This window comes from Ursus americanus, chromosome X, assembly GCF_024610735.1.
Source record: "Ursus americanus isolate L20-20 chromosome X, mUrsAme1.1.p, whole genome shotgun sequence".
NCBI lineage: Eukaryota > Metazoa > Chordata > Mammalia > Carnivora > Ursidae > Ursus > Ursus americanus.
This window is the reverse complement of record NC_142164.1, coordinates 96996846-97018542: the sequence shown is the minus strand read 5'-3', so window position 1 is coordinate 97018542 and position 21697 is coordinate 96996846. Positions and strand designations below refer to the sequence as shown.

The 21697-nt window shown below is 41.2% G+C and overlaps 1 protein-coding gene across 14 annotated transcripts in view; it reads right to left on the bottom strand.

The window, feature by feature from the left end:
* DMD (dystrophin) overlaps window positions 1–21697 on the bottom strand; it is a 2097152-nt gene that overhangs the window by 48460 nt on the left and 2026995 nt on the right. For 9 of the 14 annotated variants that reach the window (XM_087859359.1, XM_087859361.1, XM_087859356.1 and 6 more), the window contains 7 exons: window positions 20263–20429; window positions 17904–18015; window positions 16414–16550; window positions 15665–15703; window positions 11297–11362; window positions 10098–10163; window positions 7268–7426 (listed from right to left, as the gene is read on the bottom strand). In XM_087859359.1, the coding sequence (XP_087715485.1) occupies window positions 7268–7426; window positions 10098–10163; window positions 11297–11362; window positions 15665–15703; window positions 16414–16550; window positions 17904–18015; window positions 20263–20429 (746 nt within the window). Of the gene's footprint in view, window positions 1–7267; window positions 7427–10097; window positions 10164–11296; window positions 11363–15664; window positions 15704–16409; window positions 16551–17903; window positions 18016–20262; window positions 20430–21697 lie in introns of those variants that run through there. The other 5 variants (XM_087859360.1, XM_045804490.2, XM_087859363.1 and 2 more) reach the window with 4 other exon arrangements.

Below are 21697 nucleotides of genomic sequence, written 5' to 3'. Positions count from 1 at the left end.
TCTTCAATTTTGAGCTCCGTGAAGGTAAGAACCAAGGCTTATTCATCTTTGTAGCGCTGGCACTTTGAAGAACACATTACACGTTGACTATCTACCTACCGAATTGAATTGGAATTATACTCTTAGGCCTGGAAAGTAAAGAAAGTGAGGACCACAATCGGCTCTCCTACAGCAGGATGGCATGGTCATGCAAGCCAAAAGGAGGGTAAAGGTCTTCATGAAGGATCTAAAAACGGGCGCTGGATTATAAGAGCTTCACATCTCACCAGGCTGTTCAAGGGGAGGGCAGCGGTACCTGTAAATTCTGAATATTCTTATCACCAGAAAGGATTCTTTGGGTTTTCTCATAGTCCTTCAAGACTATCCAGTTTCCTACCCCAAGAATCTCAGCTCACCAGACAACTGTGATATTCTGATTTCCAAGATTTCTGTTTGTGAGACGGAAGACCTGGAATGGAGTGACAACTCCAACCTCTAAAAAACATATATTCCCCAGTTCAACAGAGGAAGTATTTGTACTTAAATGCCGAGCTGTTCCCCAAAAAGGTTTAAGGCAACATTAATACATTTAGTATAACAAGACAGTTATACAGAGAATTAGGATCAAGGGAGAAATAAATTGTCCTTCTGGGTTATCCATCCCCTTCCATGAACTGGATAGGATGAATTGGTCCCCTCAGGCTTTAATTTGATTAACTCCAGATAAACTGAAGGAAATTTCGTTACTGAACTGGTTAGTTTGAAACTGAGCTTCTGAATCACGGTGACTCCACTTCACGTGCCTGAGTAGAGCGAAGTCGGCCAACTCCTGCCCACCTTATTAAATTCAATGTGTCTGCCCTTCAGCTTCTGTTCACAAAGCGTCTCTTCATATGGTGGCTTCCCTTGCCAAAACAGATCTTGGGTGTTTGATTTATGAAGGAAAACTAGCCCCCCTTTATCTAACTAAGCTCTGCAGCCCTTTGCTTTGGGGGCCCATGTTGCCAAGTGACATGAAGACCCAGTTTCATGAAATTCCTCACATACTACTCTTTCCCCCACCCCCAATCCAACTTCAAAGAAATGGAGAGACCAGCTAGGAGAATCCGCCTCCACTGATTACCGGTGAGGTCTACGGGACATCTGACGCTCATCCGTCGTGCTCCCTGCCCCCATTCCAAACCCTCAGTGCTTCATCTGCCACACAGTCTTCAGCGGTGGCCCTTCTCCCCGTCAGAGCCATGCCTCCTCCTGTGCCCATAACTGCTCTTCCTCCTGCCTCCTCTGGGCCAATGCTCCCATCATCCCCAGGTTCTCCTCCCCTCTTCTTTTGGCATATTCCTCCAGCATGTAAAAGTTATTAGGCATCTTTAAGTAAAAAGAGAAGACGAGGGTGAACCCCACATGGTATCATATGAAATAATCCCAACAAGCACAAATATACTTGCAAAGATTTACATGTGTAGAGATTATTTACGAAGGTATACCTAAGAATCCAACACGGGTGGTAGCCTTCGGAGCTGGGAACGTTACAGCCAGGGGAGAAGGTTGGAGAAGGACTCCTTTTTCTCTATGTGCCTTTCTGAACCATTTAGATTTCATTCAATGTGCATGATGGCCTATTTATAGAAAGGTAATGAAATTGACATTGCAGTGTTCGAATCTTTCAGAGTTTCACCAAGCCCAGTGTTCTTCTGCCACACACTGCCTGGGTAGGCAGATTCACTCTCACAGTTTCAACTACTTGGGAGCTGGTGGCTCTTAGGTCTAGTAGCTCTGGAAGCTACATGGTTCCACTTTTTTTTAATGATTTTTTATTATATTATGTTAGTCACCATACAGTACACTTCTGACCGTCAGACATTTACCCGTGGGCGTGCCCCCCGACCCTCAACTCAACCTCTGCCACACCCCATTCACTGGCTTCCAGCTACTCGACCCTTGAGGAAGGAGGTCTATAAATAGTGTATAACCTATAAACTGGTATTTGTTTTAAAAATAGAGATGAAGAAGGGAGCCGCTTTTCCTCTTCCTGAATTGTCAGTCCACGAGGCAAACAAACAACCATCGTCTCGCCGCGCGCCCTCAGAACTGGGACTCGATCCTTCCCTCCCCAGATCCCTGGAACCACCACATCAAGCAGCTCTGTCGCTGCCCAGAAACACCACTCACGTTCAGCCTGTCTTCCCCATTTCTGTTGCTCGACTGCAGGCCCCAGTGATCTCTTTTGTGGCTTTCCATGCTACCTCCCAATTTGAATTCCTTTTTCCAGTATAGTTCTTTTCAAGGTCACCCTCCACACAGCTGCCCAAGCAATGGATGGAAGTGTAAATCTAACAGTATCATCCCGGGCTTCTGCCCCAGCGGCTCCCTGTCCTTGGTGAGGCGGCACCACGCCCTTCCCGGCCTGGCCTTGCCAACTTGTCCGGCCTCATATGCTCCCATTTCTTGTCTCGTCAAAAAAGTAATACAGCTGTTTGCCATTTCCCCAACATTCCCTGCCGTTCCTCCCCGACACTTTCTGCTTGGAAGGCCCACTCCTGACCCCCATCTGTGTCCCTTCGTCTTGGTTATCATCTCACCATCACCGGAGCCTCGCACAAAGGCCTAAGAAGGAGCATGGAGTAAAGACTGCGGACACTATGCAGAGAACGGCCAGCCCTGGGCCCAAGGTCATGCTGTCATTAACAACGTAAAGCAACAGGATCGTGATTTCCAGCGAGTTCAACCCTGTGGCGTAAGTAACCCACCTAGAATTTCTGTGACTATAACATTTATGATCTGGCATAATCACTGGAGGAATGAAAAGGAGCAAGGAAAACTCAAATTTACACTACACTGTGTCCAGTCGCCCAACAAGACCTATGAAAGTACCGAGTAGGTAGTAGGAATCCACACTGTTCCCTGCTGTCATATAACATCTGCTGACAACTTTAATTCATTTCAGATTTCCCAGTGAATCAGGTTAGTATTTACCCACCTTTTAGACTCGAGAACAATCTAATCAATTTGTTACACAGGCAGCAGACTGACAACGAGTACTGGTCTCTCACAAAGGCTATCTTTCATTGCTCGGGTCACACCTAAAATTTCAGGGAAAGTCTTACTTCATTTAGACAGTGCAGAGCAAAATATGCTGGAATCTGACATTACTGATTTCCGTCAGGAGACTGCAGGCTTTTGAATCTATGCTAGAAAAAAGCCAACTCTGAGCTGGCCATGCTGAGGACACACAATGGATCAAATTCTCAATATCCAACTGGTCTCCGTCAAATGACGGTGACTCTGAATTATCTGCAGAGTGAGGGCGAGACATTATGCAGAAGTGAAATATTAAAGACTAAGTCACTAGTCGCCAAAGTTTATGAGATGCCATCGAGAAAATTCAGAGTCAGATTTAGCTTTCGCTCAGAGGAGTTTTCACTTTATATTTGTAGTATCAACCAAAAATCAAGAGAATGCCAATGGGTGAGACATACATGGCCTAGGATTTGGAAAATGAATGTTTAACCTTCTAAATTTACAACAAAGCAATGCTTGGTGCTAATCAAGAAGTCTGGAGAAGGGAAGTATTTTGAAAAATAAGGAGAACAGCTTTTAGAAGGCGTTGCTTTATAAAATTAGGCTTTAAAAATAATTTTAGTCAAAAGTACATGCGTGAGTGCTCAAATTAAAAACTCAGCTTCATTTCATTCATTCATTCCACTTATTCAGCAAATATTTATTGAATGCTATGTCCAACCACCGGGAGAAATGGAACCCTGAAGACCGACGTAACACACCCCTGAGACACTTCCACATTAGCCAGTCTCTCTGTTCCAAGGGGATTGTGGGGAGGTGTCGTGAAGAACAACAACAGAATTCAAGAACATATCTCCTCAGGAATGGGGATCTCCAAGCCTCTTTCCTTTGCTATCTGTCATTTGGAGGTAAGTCCTAACTACAGAATAAAGGATCACAAAATACACATAGATATGGTAAGTATATGTCCAAAGGACATGGGACAATCTCTATTTTAAATATCCATTCCGGGGGCACCTGGGTGGCTCAGTAGGTTAAACATCTGACTCTTGGTTTCGGCTCAGGTCATGATCTCAGGGTCATGGGATCGAGCCCCGTGTGGGGCTCGGTGGGGAGTATACTTGTCCCTCTCTCTCCTCCTCTGCCCCTCCCCTGGCTTGTGCCATGTGCGCACATGTGCTCTCTCTCGCTCTCTCGTAAAAATAAACAAAAAATCTTTAAATATCCATTCCCATTTTCTCTAAAAGTATGCTTGTATTAGTCTGATTACATAGCCTAGTCTGACTTAGGAAATACAGTCAGCTTTGTAGGCCCTGAGAGAAGGCATCTACTGAGCCCCTGGGTTCTCTCAGAAGAAGGACAGGAAAGGGTGAACTAAAGCCCCTTAAGCATCACTCAGTTTAGGGATCCTGAAGGCAAAGCTGTGGCTCTGAAACTCTTTGAGTGGGACTATAAGACGAGAGGACAGAGCAAAGGAAACCAGACAGTGTACTTTCAGGAGGGGAGCTCTGGAGAGACATTTCTTTGGAATGTGGTAGGAAGTGAAAATGTGACAAAGGAGAGGGAGGAAGAAAGAAGCTCTCCCTGACCTTTACTTGAGGGTCAGGAGGACTTACAGAAAGACTTGCATCAACATCAGATCCTTTATTTCGGAGCTGTAAGGAGCCCTAGTGTCATTTTCTTTTCTTTTTTTCTTTCTTTTACAGAATAAACCATCCCATTCTTGGGGAATGGTCTTGGATATCTTTCAGGAGAAAGTGGTTTTCACTGTACCACAAGTACATGAACCGGTTTATTTATGTACAGTCCTTAATAATGTTGCCTCAGGGCTCCTGGCGTAGAGGAGCATGTGACTCTTGATCTCAGGGTCATGGGTTTGTGCCCCACAGTGGGTATAGAGATTACTTAAATGAAAAACAAAAACTTAAAAAAGAATACTGCCTCAAGTCAAGGTACATTCCAGGGAATATGCCACAATTCTATGTAAATTATATTTGCATAGAATGACTCTTTTTTCTTCTCTCGTGCAAGGGTTGGCTATTTTGAGTCACAAAATCTGGACCGGACGTTGGTTCTGCCATTGGCCGATTGTAAAATCTGGGTCAAGCCATTTGAACCTCTGTGAACCAGCATTTCTCTGTCCATCTTCTTTACAGAGCTCTAAGGGAGATTAAATGACCCAAAATATATTGAAGTGTTCTGGAAATGATGAAATGATAGATAAATGATTGTCATCAGTACACTTTACCAATACCCTTTGGTCTGGTTGTCACAGTATGGAAGCAAAGTGTGCCAACAACACACAAGACGAAACTCTTATCCAATAACATGGAAGGATATATTGCAAAATGGCAACAATCCTACTGTACAAAAATATTTTTATTCCTGGGTAACATCGAATTCTACTTATAATGTCAATCCCAACTTTTCCTTCTTATTAGACTCTGACCCCTAAAATAACTATAGATTTAACATAGAAGGACACTAAGGGGGAATCCTCAATAAAGGAGAGGGAAATGTTTATCTACCATCGCGGTCAGTGCCAGTCTTAGGAATAAGGCCAAAAATAATGTTACCATTAAAACCAACAAAATGTTCAGTATTACGTCCTGGGTGGTACTCATGGGACATCCTTGCTGTATTCTTAGTTAGGTTTTTATCAAACATTTCCTGATTCCCCCTAAGTATTCACACTGTGCTAGGTACTCCAGGGGACCATTATGAGGATTAAGACACAGTCCTTGCCGCAAAGGCATTCATTCACTCTCTTGTTAGAGGGAGGCATTGGGAATAACTGATAAAAAGGCAAACCTGCAGGGAGTTGTCCGGGAAAAGTTCGCAGGATTCAGAGAATACAGGCAAAAGAGCGATTACTTCCAAATGTCGGGACCTAATAGCGCTCTGTGGAGAAGATTATTTTGAGGAAGGTCACGGAGGATGGGTAGGACTCCCTCATCAGATATGGGAGGGATGGGGGTTAGCAGGTAGACTGAGAAGCAAGCTTGAACTTGACCCAGAAAGTGGATGAGAGCAGGATGTATTCAGAAACAGCTGCTACAGCTGCTACCTGGAACAGAGGTACAGAGGAAGATAATGTTGTAAAAGGAAGTCAAGAGAAAATTCTGGAAGGTTTTAAGTGCCCAGCTGAAAAGCTGGATTTTTTTTTTTCTAGATGCAGAAATGCAATGAAGGAAGAATGCCCTGAAAGGTCTTGGTTCTGGAAAGCATTTATCAGAGGGGTGAGAAAGAGAGTAAAGAGAAGCCAACCGGTAAGGAGCATGGCCACAGGTCAGGGATTTTAAGAGCCAGACAGAGGGCAGTGGCGGCAGAAAGCAATGGATGAATGGCGGTTTGCTTTTTCATCTTGAGGTGACACACTCCCCCAGGGCACCAGTTCTCAGACACACTGCACTGTCTAGATTCACAGGTCTTGGTGCCTTGGGCTAAACCAAAGAGATCAAGGTTTTCAAGTCCCACAAACTTGAGCAATTGCTCTTTTAAAGACTTGCCTGGTGGCATTTGTCTGAAGAAGGCACAGTGAGTTAGAAGTGATCACACGTAGAAGCCTTTCTTAGCCAAGAGACCTGTGATATAATAAATGTAACACAAAAGCCAATGTCCAGTGATTTCTATTATCCTGAGACCACCCAGTACCCCAGATTTTTACACCTGTATCCTCTCTGCCATCACTGTGAATCTTCTTCAGCCTTTTCACTTCTACGGTTTCTAGTTTTCCATGAACATCTTTTTCAGATGATGACTGACAACTGGAACCGTCTCGCTAATCTGCTATGATGGTGAGCATAAATGATTCCCGTGTTTGAAGATGGAAAATAAGATGAATGAATTCGTTCCCAGATCAGATCAAGCCAACGAACCTACTTTCTTAAATGCTTTGAGGTAGATAATATGGCCAAATATATGTACAAATCATTTAACTGTGAAATTAAAGGACTTGCTTTGTTCTTAAATTCTATTCTCAAATTTAAAATCAAACCCTCAGAAACACATGCAACAAATCAATCACCACCATTAGCATTAATTCCTCTCAACCCTAAATTAGGACTTCTGAATCATACTATCGCGTTCATTTTCTTCTTTCAGGTAACAAAAAGGAGAGAGAGAGAATCTGTAAATGGAGCTAAACAGATTATTGTAGAAAACAATTAGACACAGAATGACTCTAAGTGAAGATTCCTGGCGCTTTTCTATGTGTGCATGTGTATGCACGCTGCATACCAATGACAAAGCTAGAAAGAAAACTCACCTGTTTTCTTCCTCAAGATCTGCTAGGATTCTCTCTAGCTCCCCTCTTTCCTCACTCTCTAAGGAAATCAAGATCTGGGCAGGACTACGAGGCTGGCTCAGGGGGGAGTCCTGGTTCAAACTTTGGCAGTAATGCTGGATTAACAAATGTTCATCATCTCTGGAAGATAAAATCAAAGGTTTTGGTTTTTTCCCCCCTTATTTTGCTTTGGGGGTCAGGGACTTGGGTGTGTATTTAAAAATAGAAACATTTGCTCTTAACCATTAATCAGACCCTTTTTCCTGTTTCTAAAGACATTTTGATACTTTTGAGGTTGTGAACTATGATCTTATTGGTGACAATTCAAAGTATTTCTTGTTCAAATTTTCAAATGAATTTGGCCTATTTACGTGGGTAAACGAGTAGCAGAGTTGCAGAAATACTGGGACTCTATGTTGATCGTTCAACCAATAGTTAACAGATGTTAAAAGACATAACAATGGCTCTATAATGTTTTTGCTACCAAGCCAGTCAAGATAATCTGTTCACTTCACTAACCCATGCTCTTGTTGCTAATGACCAGGGGAAAAAAAACCTGCAGCCTTTACCATAATTAATATTTTCTTCAGGGGAGGACAACATGACCACAAAGTGTTGCTTTGCTAAGCCGGTTTGAACTTACAAAAGCCATAGAGGCAAGATGGTAACAATAATGAAACTGGAGACGAATGATGGTTTCATTCAATTATTGTTCAGATAGAAAAACAAAAACTGGAAGGAAAACAAAGCCACCGGGATGACTACTTCAAAGAAGACTGAACAGCTCATTCTTTAGACTAGCTTTTAAGGACTAATCTTCAGGAACAAAGAAGCAAAAGGCTTACATTTGGGGAGGCAGCTGCAATGTTTCCTTAAAACCAGGAACTCTCGAATACACAGGAGAAATTATTTTCCAAATGTATTGCTCCTAGCTCCTTGGAAGCCTGTGTACATCTAAGTTAGAAGAACTTCGTGCTGTTCTTAATGAGAGGCTAAAGCTCATTGTTTCTTGTTAAATGTGAGTAGGATGATATGTTAATATTCCCCTCTCTACGTCTTCTGAGTTGAATAACAATTCAGGTATTTAGGAAAAAATCCTCCTGACTTAAATGATTTTGGTCAAGTGATGTAATTGGTTGAGAAGTGAAAAGCTGTCTAAAAATAATTTGTGGGTGTTAACAACCAACATTTAAGTGAAGTCAACCAACCCCTGAAACAACTCCCCCAGATCTGCCCCCCAAACGTCATGGTTTTACCGTCTAACACAGAGCCAAAACGTATTTTATGTCCTCAGAATGAGCTAAAGCTAAATTTCATTTAACAATTGTAAAAAGATGTTTTACTACCTAATTTATTATCTCTCGTCCCAAATTCTGAGATTTTATTGCAAGAACTTCCTGTGTTTAATTACAACAGAGCTATAATTAAATTTCTCTTACTGTTCTCTCAGGCAGTCAATGAATGGCAGCCATTATTACACAGATACAACTTGAAATAATCTGAATGTGCTAGAGCTTCTAATCACTAAAACTGGTGACACAAAGCAGCAAATCATTCAGGTTGTTTACATTTGGTTGATTCTTTGGCCACACATTTTCCTGTCAAAGTATTTTATATACTAATCCTACTAATACTTGTCCCCATAACCGAGAAAGAAAACGTACCACAGTTACTTTTGTTTGGGGGAAAAGGTTGTTTTTGTTTTAAGTAACTCAGTCATATACGAACGACTGAGTGTCGACTTGGGTCAACACCCACCTTTGCAGGTGACCACCTTTATCGACCAGATGATTGTTCTCATGTCTTCAGTGACCAGCTACATGTACATGCCACTCGGATACTATTTCCCTCAGCCTAATCCTTACAAAGGCTCTTGCCTCATCCGAGTGTGACGCTGGGCTGCCACACCAACGACATGATACATTTACCACTCATTCTTCCCTTTGCCTGGATTCTCCATGACAAAGTGGTGAGACATCTGCAACTTATCAAAGTAGAGACACTGCTTGCTTTGACTAGATTTTTTCTTCTCTAAATTATCTATTCGGCTAGCAGATCCTTATCTTTTCCTTCTTACTAGCTTCTTAATCGGCTCCCTCCACCTCGGGGCCTTGGTTCATGGCACTATTCCTCTGTTCCTCACTGTGAACACTTCCCCCAAATCGGTAAGGAAGCCACTGTTTCCCTGTTACCATTTCTAGCATTGCTCTCTCTCTTTCCTTCTACTTGACAGACCTGGCTTATCATCCCACTGAAAACTTCGACCTAAATTTGTACTCCCTCTTCTGAAACCCTACACCAGATTGCCTCACCTTATTTAGCTAGCGAAGATGCTAAACCACACAAATCTACTACTTTGGCTCTCTGAAGGAAAATGCCCAACTAACCTACCAGATGGGATTACCGGTGCAACCACACCAAGATTATATGTTCGCTCCCCGAGTGGAGAAATTACTACTTAGCCATCACTTTAAAAAATTAATATCCAATCCCTTTAAATATCTGGCAGGTTTGGTCAAAGATTAAGCATTTCGTGTAGTTTCAGTATTTGAGCCTATGCAACTTGTGATAATCCTGTATTAAATAAGGTCCACTGTTATTGCTACTCTGGAATACCACTAATGCCACATTTTGGATGAGCTCATTCCGTGTCAGGTGGTTAAGAGTCAAAGAAAAAAAAGTCAACGAATGGCTCCTTGAAAGATCACGTGAGTCTAATGCTAATCCCTATCTCCTGCACTACCCTACCTCTAACGCCCTCAAAGCAATTTCATCGTCAGGAACATTTTGTAAAAAGAGACAGGATACTTACATGCTCTCATTAGGAGAGATGCTATCATTTAGATAAGATCCATTGCTGTTTTCCATTTCTGCTAGCCTGATAAAAAACGTAAAAGCTCATTAAAACTTATGTGATTTCTTAGAATCTATTCAAGACCTAATCGAACATTCCTGAAAACTAAAGGATAAATCACGTCAAGAAGAGAAAGGAATCCTTCAAATTAAAGGATGTGTGTGTCGCCCTAACCACTTGAGGCAGTGAGTGGTGGACCACAGCTAGTTAGTAGCGTTACATTTATGCTATAAATTAGAAGGGAAGTTGTATTTGGTTGTTTTCTTCTTCTCCTTCTTCTTCTTCTTCTTCTTCTTCTTCACAGATTGATCTTGCTTTCACTGAGAACAGGCCTTTGTTTTTACGAGAAAAGCTTCCCTAACAACAAATACACTCTGTACCTTCACTACCCCGTGTTTTTTTAAGACAATTAAAGCTTTCCCCTGATGACAGGCTTATATAGCTAGTTAATGCTTCCCACGGTTGACAAACACGTTTAGCAGTTAGACTACTGCTAAAGGATGGACTCGTAGTAAGCTCTCTGAATAGTCTGCCACCAATTTTTACCTTCAAATACCTCCTTCCCCTCAGACAATAAAATCTTCTTACCACTAAAAAATAAAAAAGTTAACCAAACTCTTACAGACTTATTTAACGAGCATAAGATAGCTTACAATTAGCAATTCGGTTTTTAGGCATAAAAATTCTCTGAAACACAAAGAAGGTGGGACAAAAAGTTGCATGGATTAGGAAGATTATTCTCTTCTTTACAGCATATGATGTTAAATAAGCAGGCGAATGGAAAGCCAACGCTTTCATACGCTCTACAGAAACAGTATCATTTCTTCACCCATGGATGGTTGGTCTAGCAGTTTTCTAAGAAGGTGAGATGATTTCTAAGCCAATTCTTTAAACGTGCTCCATATGCAAGACATAGCAAAGCTATCAGAAATGTTTAAAGGCCAGGGTGAGGGGAGATTGTTCTGGACTAATGCTCTTACTGGTGTCCAAAAACAGCATGCAGTGGAATGGCATGCAAGTTAGAGGGCAAGTGGATTAGTAGAAATCAGACAAGATTGGGGGGGAAAAGAAAAGGTCTGTTTCAAATGATTATAGGTTAGCTTTCCTTGGTTAGTTATTTCAATCAATATTTGCCTGGCATTCAACTAGTCTCATACCTGCTAGCATAATGTTCAATGCGTGAATGAGTATCATCGTGTGAAAGCTGAGGGGACGAGGCAGGCCTATAAGGCAGAAAATGTGATTAGTCACAGATACCATCCATTAATGGAGAAAAAAAAAACCCACCACACAGTCATGTTATATACATGGCCTAAAATGCTTTTATTCTAATGCTCTGGATAATGTACACATTTGGTTGTTCCTGTATCTTAGATATATCATCAAGTATTTTAAATCCAAGTTTGAGAAGTAATTTCTCATATTTCTTTTTTTTTTTTCCAAAGCCATCAAAAGAGATCAAAATCTTCTCTGGAACATTTCAATTATAGAAAAGGTTGGGGGAGACGATCTCTTTGTGGCATTTTTTCCTCCTACCTTGTCATTTCTCACATCCTATAGTTGTGAGACTACGTTGGCACCAAGTAGTTAAAAATTTTAAGTAGTTAACCCGCACGCCGTTAGCTGCTTTCTTATTGAATGGAAACTGGGCATTTGCCTACTACATTTATAGTCAAGAATTTCAGTTCCCAGGAGGCCAGGCCAGGACCTGTTAAGATTTCACACATCGAGATGTCTTGGTCTGTGCTGTTTGGTAAGGAAGCAATATATCCACCGATTCAGTACGATTTAGTAGCAGGACCACATTACTACTTCATAAAATAAAACTGAATGACCCAAAATGATACGGTGATGTTTAAAAAAAAATGACTAAATCTAGTAAAATGTCACAATTTCTGAAATATTTCTTACTAGGGATACTGTGTGCTAACACCCAGAGAAGAAAACCAGAGGGGAGTGTTAGGATGAATAGTCTATATGCTTTTGGGGTGTAAAAACCTACTTTTTTTTTTTTAAAGCTCCAGAGACTAAGAAATTTGGTCAGGTTAATATTTTCCTCACCCTTTCATATCTGATCTATTAATTGCCCTTAAAGTTTTTATGGTATCTTTTGGATTAACCTTAGGAAAAAAAAATCCATCTGTTCTGAAAACCAGTTTGGACTTGTGCTTTTTGGTCGTAATTAGAACAGGACAAAAGTTCTCTTCCATTTCTGTCCCAACACAGAAAGCCCTTAGGTAAAGGCAGGGATCCAAAAGCCCACAGTAACCTATTCCGTGAGGACTGGTTTAGCCCGAAGTCCAAACAGCATTAATGGACGTGGTCAAAACACTAAGAAGAATATACATTTCTTTTTACTTATATGGAAAAAAAAAAACCCATGTAGTTACCTAGGCTTACCTAGGAAATGTGCTCGAAACCCCTATTTCTTAAAGAAAACACGCAATCCTAAAATAATTACAACACAGTATAGCAAACAACTAGGCAACTGAGGTCTTCCCTTGAGAGATAAACGTCTTATTTATGAAACCAGTGTTGTCTAGGTCAAGTGTCACTCTAATCCAATTTGTAATGAATTACAAAGACCTTTAAGCTGTCGTGAGGAAACAAGGATGGCCACCCAATTTACTAGGCAGATCCAAAGTTTCCACGTGAATCTTCGCTCTAGTTTGGTACCAGAGTTCACCTCATTTCTTAGAACCCTGGAATAGCACATTATTAGAAAAATGCTAAGCTTTGTTTTAAAATATTCACTGCAGGTCAAGATAATTCAGTGCTTAGATTATTCGGTTTATAAGCCCTATCTTCTGGAACAAACCAGTTTTTCATTTATGTACTTTTTTCCCCCTCATTTACATAGTTCTGATAAGCTAAAAGCCCACATGGAAGAAAATGGGTAAGTGTTTTCCCTTCTCATGGTTGCTCCCTTGGGAATGTATAGAAGAAAGAAAACCTGGGACCTTTGAGCATAACTATACCAAGAAAACTACACATGTAAATACAAAACACTTTAGTAAAATTTTATACAGAAAGTATTATGCAGCACTTTATTTCTTAGCCTTGAGGCTAATTCCATGTGATTTTTCTTATTAATGTACATAGCACCTAACACAGCATGCTTACGCACAAGAACTCCTAAAACCAGAAATCTAAAAAAAAAAAAAAAAAGAAAAAAGAAAAAAAAAAAAGAAAAAAAAGAAAAGAAGTGCACTAAAGGAGGTACCTATTAAACAAGAAAATGAACCAAAAGGGAGCATTGTTCAGAGAAGGGTCATTTAAAAAACCAAGAATAAGTAGAAAACCACTTAGTCCAGAAACAAAACTAAATGCAAAGCCTTCTGAAACACTTTTCCAAGAGATGTTAAGAACACTGTTCTTCCTCCCTACTTCCTACACACAAAACGATATACCCAGAAGGGTTAGCCCTGTTATTATTAATGGCCAATTCCATCCCCACCCACCACCAGTTTCTCTTTTGTGAAAACTCCATTAATAAGTTTTCATCCATTTAGGTTTCAAAGCAGAAGAGCTCAAAGGATACTGTCTGTCTCATTTGTGGACAAACAATATAAAAGGCTTAGGCTAGATTTCGTTTTTAAAATAATATGACAAATACAGGTAAATCAGGGTTTCCACTAAGGAAAAACAAAAGATCTGTATCTCAGTCAACGTTCAAATCATGTGATCCACATGAGACTCTGTTAACATCAGAGGGAATTCTTGCAAAATTAAGCCACCTCAGGACCTGGCTCTTCTGTCTAAATAGGAGAGCTCTGCAATATATTTTATAAATTATTTATAATCCCCTGAGTAAAGACTTTAATAAAAATGCTGGTATTAAAGAAATAGGGACCATAGCCTGCTGGGTCTGGTTTTCTTCCTCAAAAGGATAATTTCCCACTATTTCTGAATAATCGAACAGACTTTTTATAAAAAGACAAAGTGATTCTATGTTTTAGTTTTTAGAGGAAGATATTTTAAAAAAGGATGTTATTAATTTGAAAGTTCTTCAAAGTTGAAGGCAAACACCGTCTACTTAAAATAAACGACGTTAAGCTCACTTGTCATGTTTTTTCTCATTAGTTGATGTATTCAATAAGCTGCTTCTTTTTTTTTTTTTCCATTCAAGGACTGTTAGTTATTCTTGGCTTATTATTTTGTGTTACCTCTATCTATGCATTTTTAAAGTTATTCTGTAGCATCTTTGCCTTTTGGATATTTCAACTGGCTAGAACTTACTCTAAACACAGAATAAATCCACTCGGTGAGGAGTTCAGTCTATCAGTTTGTTTTGAATTTTCTCATTTAGGAAAGGTTCTAACTTCTATAAATAAATAAACTACCCGGGTTAGGGAAAACAACTACCTACGAGCAGCAAAAAAACCAGAACTGAATCTAAATAACTCCCCTTCATGAGTAAAAAAAATCAGGTAGAGGTACTGTATTGCAAAATTAAGGGGCACAATAATGCAGCTTTAATAAAGAAAGGGACGCCTTATACTTCTTTTAGGCCAATAAAGACTTAAAATAAACCTCAATTAATAGTTTGCATTTATCACTACAGGATTTTTAAAAAAGGATATACTTTAAATTAAATTACATGGTGGAACAATAAAAGAGACCCAATAAAAATAGAGTTCTTCTAAATTGGTCTTTTCGCTCTCTATATAATAGAGCTGTCTGACTTTAAATAAATATTTTAATAAAGTACGCTCTGAAATAACAAAACTTTGTTATAAAAACTCCACACAATGTAACTTTAAAACAATGCATGCTTTGTTTGCTAATATATAGATCACAGACTCCCCAGAGTTTTCTAGTAACATTATAAACTCTAAGATAAACCAATTATCTGTTGGTATCTAATATTAGTATTATTAATATACACCGATAGTATACAGTACACTTTCCTTCCAGTGTAAATGTGTAACTATTTATGAGCTGAATATTTAGTTTGGAGAGGAGAGCAAAGTGTGTTTAGCTCAAAACTGAGAAACTCATGTGTATAAAGATTAGTCCAGTAGCATGATAAAAAGTACACACGCCTGACTGAAATTATTCCACCAAACTCCACGTCATACTATAAAACAAATTCTGCTGAGTTTTAATGGTCCACTTGTAACAGGCCCTAAAGAACAAACCATCATCCTCTCGAAGGCCCTGAAGTATTGAATCTCAAAAAATATGGCTCAAGAATGTTCTTATGCAATCAGAGGAGCTTATCATGGAAGACTACATAAACACATCTCTCAGGAATAGGACTAACAACCCATTCGTTTCTTTGATGACTGATTCCAGGCCAGAATGTCTGCTGGTTAAAACCTGACCAGGTAGGGACCCGGAAACCTCACTCTGATTCTCCTGATCTGTGGTGGATGGCACTCTCGACATCTTACCGCGGGAAGGAAAAAAATGAAATGAAGGAAGGGAAATTAACGTGTCCGTACAACCAAACCAAGCCAACAGAAAAAAAGTTGTCAAATCAAGCAAGCAAATGTGTTGGTGGTAGCAGCAGAAGTACTCACGCAGAATCTACCGGCCAGAAGTTGATCAGAGTAACAGGACTGCAAAACAAAAAATGAGGTGGTGAAGAGAGACACAGGCAAACTCAGCCACAAAATAAATAAATAAATAAAAATAAATAAATTAATTTAAAAAAATCCTGAGAGGCCAAAATAAATAAAATCCAACCAATTAAGTATGAACCATGAAAAGCAACAGCCAAACAAAGGTGGAGAGTGAGGTGAAAGAAAAACAAGTGTGCGATTGCCATCCGTTATGGAAAACACGAGAAGGTTGCAGAGAGGTGGAGGTATCATCATTTTGATCATGAGAATCATTGCTACTTACTGTGAAGAAATTTCCTGTGAGTGTCTTTTCTTTCAAGGAGATAAAAGCGACTAGGTATGACCACACAACCAGATACAAAAAGACACACGCCTCGTGATTTGTGAGGGAGGAAAACCGAAATGAAAGACTGGAATCACTCATTTGTAAACAGTCCCGTATTTCTTGTAAGGGAATTAGTAGCTGTCACGTAGTTTCTTTCCCTGTGAGATCAGGTTTCAGTTTTGGAACAGGTAATTGTCATGGGACAACTAACATAGGAAAATGGCAATTGACCATCAGCTTGTTTTTCTCTTTTCGGCTAAAGGGAATCTAAAGAAAGAAATAGGAGAGACTGTTTGCATTTGGGAGTGAAGGAGGGCATTCAGCTGAGAGGAGCTCAAATATATGTCAAATGAGAGACTGTTTTGCGCTCGCCACTACTCACGTTTCCATGTTGTCCCCCTCTAAGACAGTCTGCACTGGCAGGTAGCCCATTCGGGGATGCTTCGCAAAATACCTTTTGGTTCGAAATTTGTTTTTTAGTACCTTGGCAAAGTCACGAACATCTTCTCCCGATGTAGTCTGAAAGGGAAAGTGCACGAGCTCAGACCTACGGGGGTACGCCCTCAAGGTAAAACGCTACTCGGCGTTCTGCTTCAGGGCGCTTGTTCCGTAACTGGAGAGACTGTGGCGGTCAGGAGCCCAGTCTACCGACAGAAACCATGCGGGGCCTCGCAGTAACTAGTCGGGCTCACTGGGGCAAGTTAGTTACCTCTCCAAGGCTCTGACCACCTGCAAAATCGCAGTAGTACCTCAACAAGTTGTTACGACAAAAAACTGAAGTGTAGCAACTGGGAGGGCTACTGGATCAATGGGAGTTTGTAGAAGTCTTAACATTGACCTTAAGTTTGGTCACACCTTACAGTATTTTAAAACCGATTCTGTCCACAGTGATGTCACGGTTCATCCACTGAGTACCATTCTATTCACTGCGTGGCTCATTCTCCATCACTGAATGCCTTTGCGAGAGGAATCCAAGTGAGAAAGACAAGGAAAGACCTGGGTCATCGCTCTGATGACGGAAGAGAGAAAGAAGAGAGTGAAAGTTCGAGAACAGAGCTTCTCGAACTTTGATGCGCATGGCATCCACCTGCAGCTCTTGGTAAAATGCAGGGTGGAGCTATGAAGTCGGGGGCGGGGCCCGAGCTTCTGCATTTCTAGTAAGCTCCCAGGCAATGCCAATGCACGGAGCAGGCACTGGAGAGCAGGCAGCTAGTGTTTAAAGAACAACAGATTTACACCCCCGTGTGTCCGACCACCGAGTCTATGTCCTTTCCATGTCACCAGAGATTCTTTCAAAGTTCTGTGAGCCACTGAACACTTCCCCAAACGACATCTTGGGAGAAAGCTCCACCTCTTAATTATCGAACCTTGGGCAAATTATTTCACCTTAAGACCTCAGAGTCCTCGTCTGTAAGAAGGGGATAAAACCTATTTCACAGAGTAGTTTAAAAGGCAAATGCACCCACATATACATATATATGTATATATACATACACAAACAGTCAAAAAGATACATAAAAATAAAAGGCAAATGCCTGGCCTGAGTTAAGCAAGACTGACTGAAAGCAGGGGATCCTAGATATAGAGGAACCCCACAACACCCTCTACCCCAACTCCCAGCATGCCCCATGGCCATGAAACATTTCCACACAACTGCTAGGTTTGGGCCAAATCAATGTGAAAACGTCTTCTCGGCACCACCCCACGCACTAGGGATCAAGTCGATCTGGAGCCTACTATGAGGAGCCACTTCAGCTGGGGAACATCCAGGGGACTTATAGACCCCAGCATCACCCATCATCTGCAGTGCCGTACAGAAGTGAAACTCCTTCGGGTGAGCGAACTCTCACGCCGGGGAGGCATCTAACTTACCGGAGTGCAGTATTCCACCATGGGATAGTGCATTTTATGGCCCTTTGCAACTCGACCAGAAAAAAAGCAACTCTGGCAGATGTCATAGTTAAAGTGCTTTAGACTCCTGTACCTGGTGAAAAACAAAAACAAACGCATATGTATTTCCTCACATCAAATTCCCAAAGAACGTTCTTTAATAAACCTTCTTCCACACTGTCTTAATTCTGGAAAGAGAACGCAAGGTTCATTAACCCCATGGGTAAGTGATTAACTTCCTCCATCTACGTATGTCTGGTGCTTCTCCTACAGTATCAAAACATTTTGGAAGGAAGATTATCCTATAAACATATGGAAGGAGGGAAGAAAATTTCAGCTCTCATTTAAACTCCACGAGGAAGCCCTTCAGATTAAGTAGGAAGATACTGGCAACCTTCCAGTCTTTTGAAGACCAAACGCAAGATCTTGAAAGGACTTCCAGGAGAGAGAAACGGATATACTGAAGGCCCCCTACCCATTCTGGGGACAAACATTTTTCTGAAGCAATTATTTTCAAAACAACTTATCAAGAGGACACAATTTCATAAAATAAAGGCAAATGAAACAAGGACTCTCACTGAAAATTCATCTTGCTTTAATCACATTTTCTGATTGACTGACAAGATGCACCTTCAGGTAGCTACTTGATCTCTTTCATGCCTCTCTCTTCAGAACCGCCCCACTACCACCACGTTACCCACAAATGATAAGTGAAGCCCCAAGAAAAGACAAATTGGGGCTGGATGAAAGCAGCTGTAATCTGTAAGTACGAGGTGGTACGTACGCCCCCATTCTCAGTATACTTTATTATTTCCTATTCCCCCTGCCGTTTGCTTTCTTAGATACGAACGCTGGCCAATTCAAATAAACATATTCCTTCTGCCACATATGGGGATGTGGGGAAAAAGCTACCTTTTTTAGATCCCAACCAGCTTTTGAGAGGGGGAGGAGGAAAGAGAAGTGCCGCTTCCCGAAATAATCTAATTTGATAAGGGCAAAAGAATTAAAGGCAACATCACTCTCAGATCCTTCAAAGCACTCCCCTTTTCTATTTTGTGAAGCCTCCCCCTGCACATAAATCTCACTAGCTAGCCAGGGAAGCTGAGAGACCGCAGTCCCCTGTGGTTTCCCCTCCCCATCTCCCTGGCATCGTTCTTACCTGCCAGAAATCAGGGAGGAAGGAAAACTGTGTCCTCTGTGAGCACTGTCTACCCTGGGTTGTCTATCTAGGCTTTGGAGACCTCGAAGGGTTTTTGCAAAAACCTCTTTGTCAACAACATGAAGTACGGAAGGACAAGCACCAAGGGTAAAAGGGGACTGAATAAAAAGCACATGAATGGTACTGAGGAGTTACTGGGAAACAAAGAAAACAAGTCTGGGCAGAACTAGAGAAAGACTATTGACTTAGCTGTTAAGTGGATTCTGAGCAGGCACAGACCATAGAGCCAGTTTACAACTGGATGGCTGAGTCATCGCTATGGAAACCCTGATGTCCATCCAGATGTTGAAATACATCATCACTGCAAAATCTGGATTTGGGATTCTTGTTCAGTAAGATTAATTCATTTAAAAATATCCCCTCGCCCCCAAGCAGGTCAGCGAGGCTGAAGATTTAAGAGCCAACTGTTTTCTGTGACAATGTAAGAATATCAGAGTAATAACCTGCTATGCTTCCTATCTCTTTCACTTTTAAATTTATAAAGAACCTTTCCCTTTTTTTAAGCTGCTTTGTGAAATTTTCATTTACTTGCATACTTTATATTCCCTTAGAAGTTCATTAGGATACTATGCAAAGAGTGCAATCAGGTTCACAGATAAAGAAGTACATTCTGGGTTGCTTGAAACAATTCTTGTTAGTTCAGGGAAGAATAGTCGTACAAAGTGAATAAGAAACCGAGCTACCGTGACAGGTCTCTCCCAAACAGAACCATCTCTTAGTCTTAGAACTGATTCCTAGAGAATTTCTATAAACTGGAAAAAAAAAAAGAGCCATTAAAATAAAAAAAAAAAAAACCCTACAGAGATGGTTAACATTGTCTGGCCCCAGGGAAGCAGGCGGCTCCGTGAATGCGCATTCCGCTGCCGGACAGGTGTCTCCGTGGCGGCAGGCGACCAGGCGGTCCTGTTCAACCATGAACGTGGCTCTGCAGAGCTCCGCAATGAAGGTGGAAAGGACCACCTGCCTAATGAGTCCGAGCCATCAAAACAGCCCAGGGACCAGGGTAGTCACTCGGGAAAGGAACAAACTGACAGCAACTGGCACAGGAGATAAAAGATCAAGTCTGAAAAACGTGAGAGACACAAACTTAAAAAAAAATGCCATTTGGGGGGTTCCAGATACCTGAAGCCGATGATGGGACACTCCTTGCAAATGTTGCACTTGGCCTGGTGCTTGGCAGTCTCTGCGGCAGCCACCCGGTGCAGGACAGGCAGCCACACCATGGACTGGGGCTCCAGTCGCATCCAGTCTAGGAAGAGGGCCGCTTCGATCTCAGGCTTATTATTAGCCTGTGTGGACAGGAAGAAGAGCGAAGGGGGGGGCATGGGGCAAGAAGAGAAAGAAGGGGAGAAAGGAAAGGAGGCACAAGTCAGTACAGACCAGACACTAAGAAATTCAGAATGGTAGTGGTGCAATGAGGCCCACTTTTTACAGCCTGTTTCTGCCAATGTCCCCCGTGTGGCCACACGAGCCACCCGCCCCCTCAGGCTTGGGTAAGCTGCCGTCACTCTGTTCAGCTGCTTGATGACAAGAAAGCGAAGCAAAATCAACACATGGAGAAAGGCGAGCAAAATACACACCTGCGCCTCGACACTCCCTTTAGCTCCAGTCTTGGAAGAGACGCGTGAGAGTTAGCCAGAAGTAAAACGCCGAGGGCTTATCGAGAACATTTCAAAGGCCGTTAAGGAAAAACCAACTCAGGAATTATTGATTCCTTGTTTTTCCCTGGAGAATCTATTTCTGTGTTTCACAGAATCATAATGAAGAGGCTTTAAAATATACTGGGTCCCAGAGCTTCATTTTACAGACAAGAAAACTGAGACACAGATGAGGGAAGTAGCTTTTCCAAAGGCCATACAAGGGACTAGAAGCCGAGAGGCTCCTAGAACCCAAACCTCCTGGTCTAGCGCTGTTTTCGTGGTGGCCTCTTGCTGCTCGTCTGTCTCTCCCCTTCAAAGTCTAAATTTCATCAACACCATTCCTCCCCAACAGTACCACGGATTTTAGAAAACTCAAACTATATTTACCCATCACCTAATAGATTACTGCAGTCATGCGTTTTAATTACATCTTCGTCAACCCTACAAGATGGCATTTTAATTTTTGTTAGATTGACCGATATACGGGCCACTTTTTTTTCATTGCTTCTTTCATCTCACATTTTCCATCTGGGATCCCTTCTGCCTAAGTATATCCTTTAGAAAGTTCTTGTAAGTGTCTTGTTGGAGGAGAATTTCTCAGGTTTTGTTTGGTCTGAAAAATCTCTCTCTTTTTAAAATCCATATACTTGACAGCTATCTTCATTGGGTATAGATTTTTAGACTGAAAGGGCTTCTTCTTTTTTTTTTTTTTTGGTTTCGTCTGTTTTTATTTTGTTTTAGTGCACTGAATTATTATTCCACTTTTATTTTACTTCCTCTGTTGCTACTGTTAAGAATTGTCAGCAATAAAGCAGACTATTGCTCCTTTGAAGGTAATCTGTCCTTTTCCTATCTTGTGTTGTGTTTCTTTTTTTTAAAGATTTTATTTATTTATTCGACAGAGATAGAGACAGCCA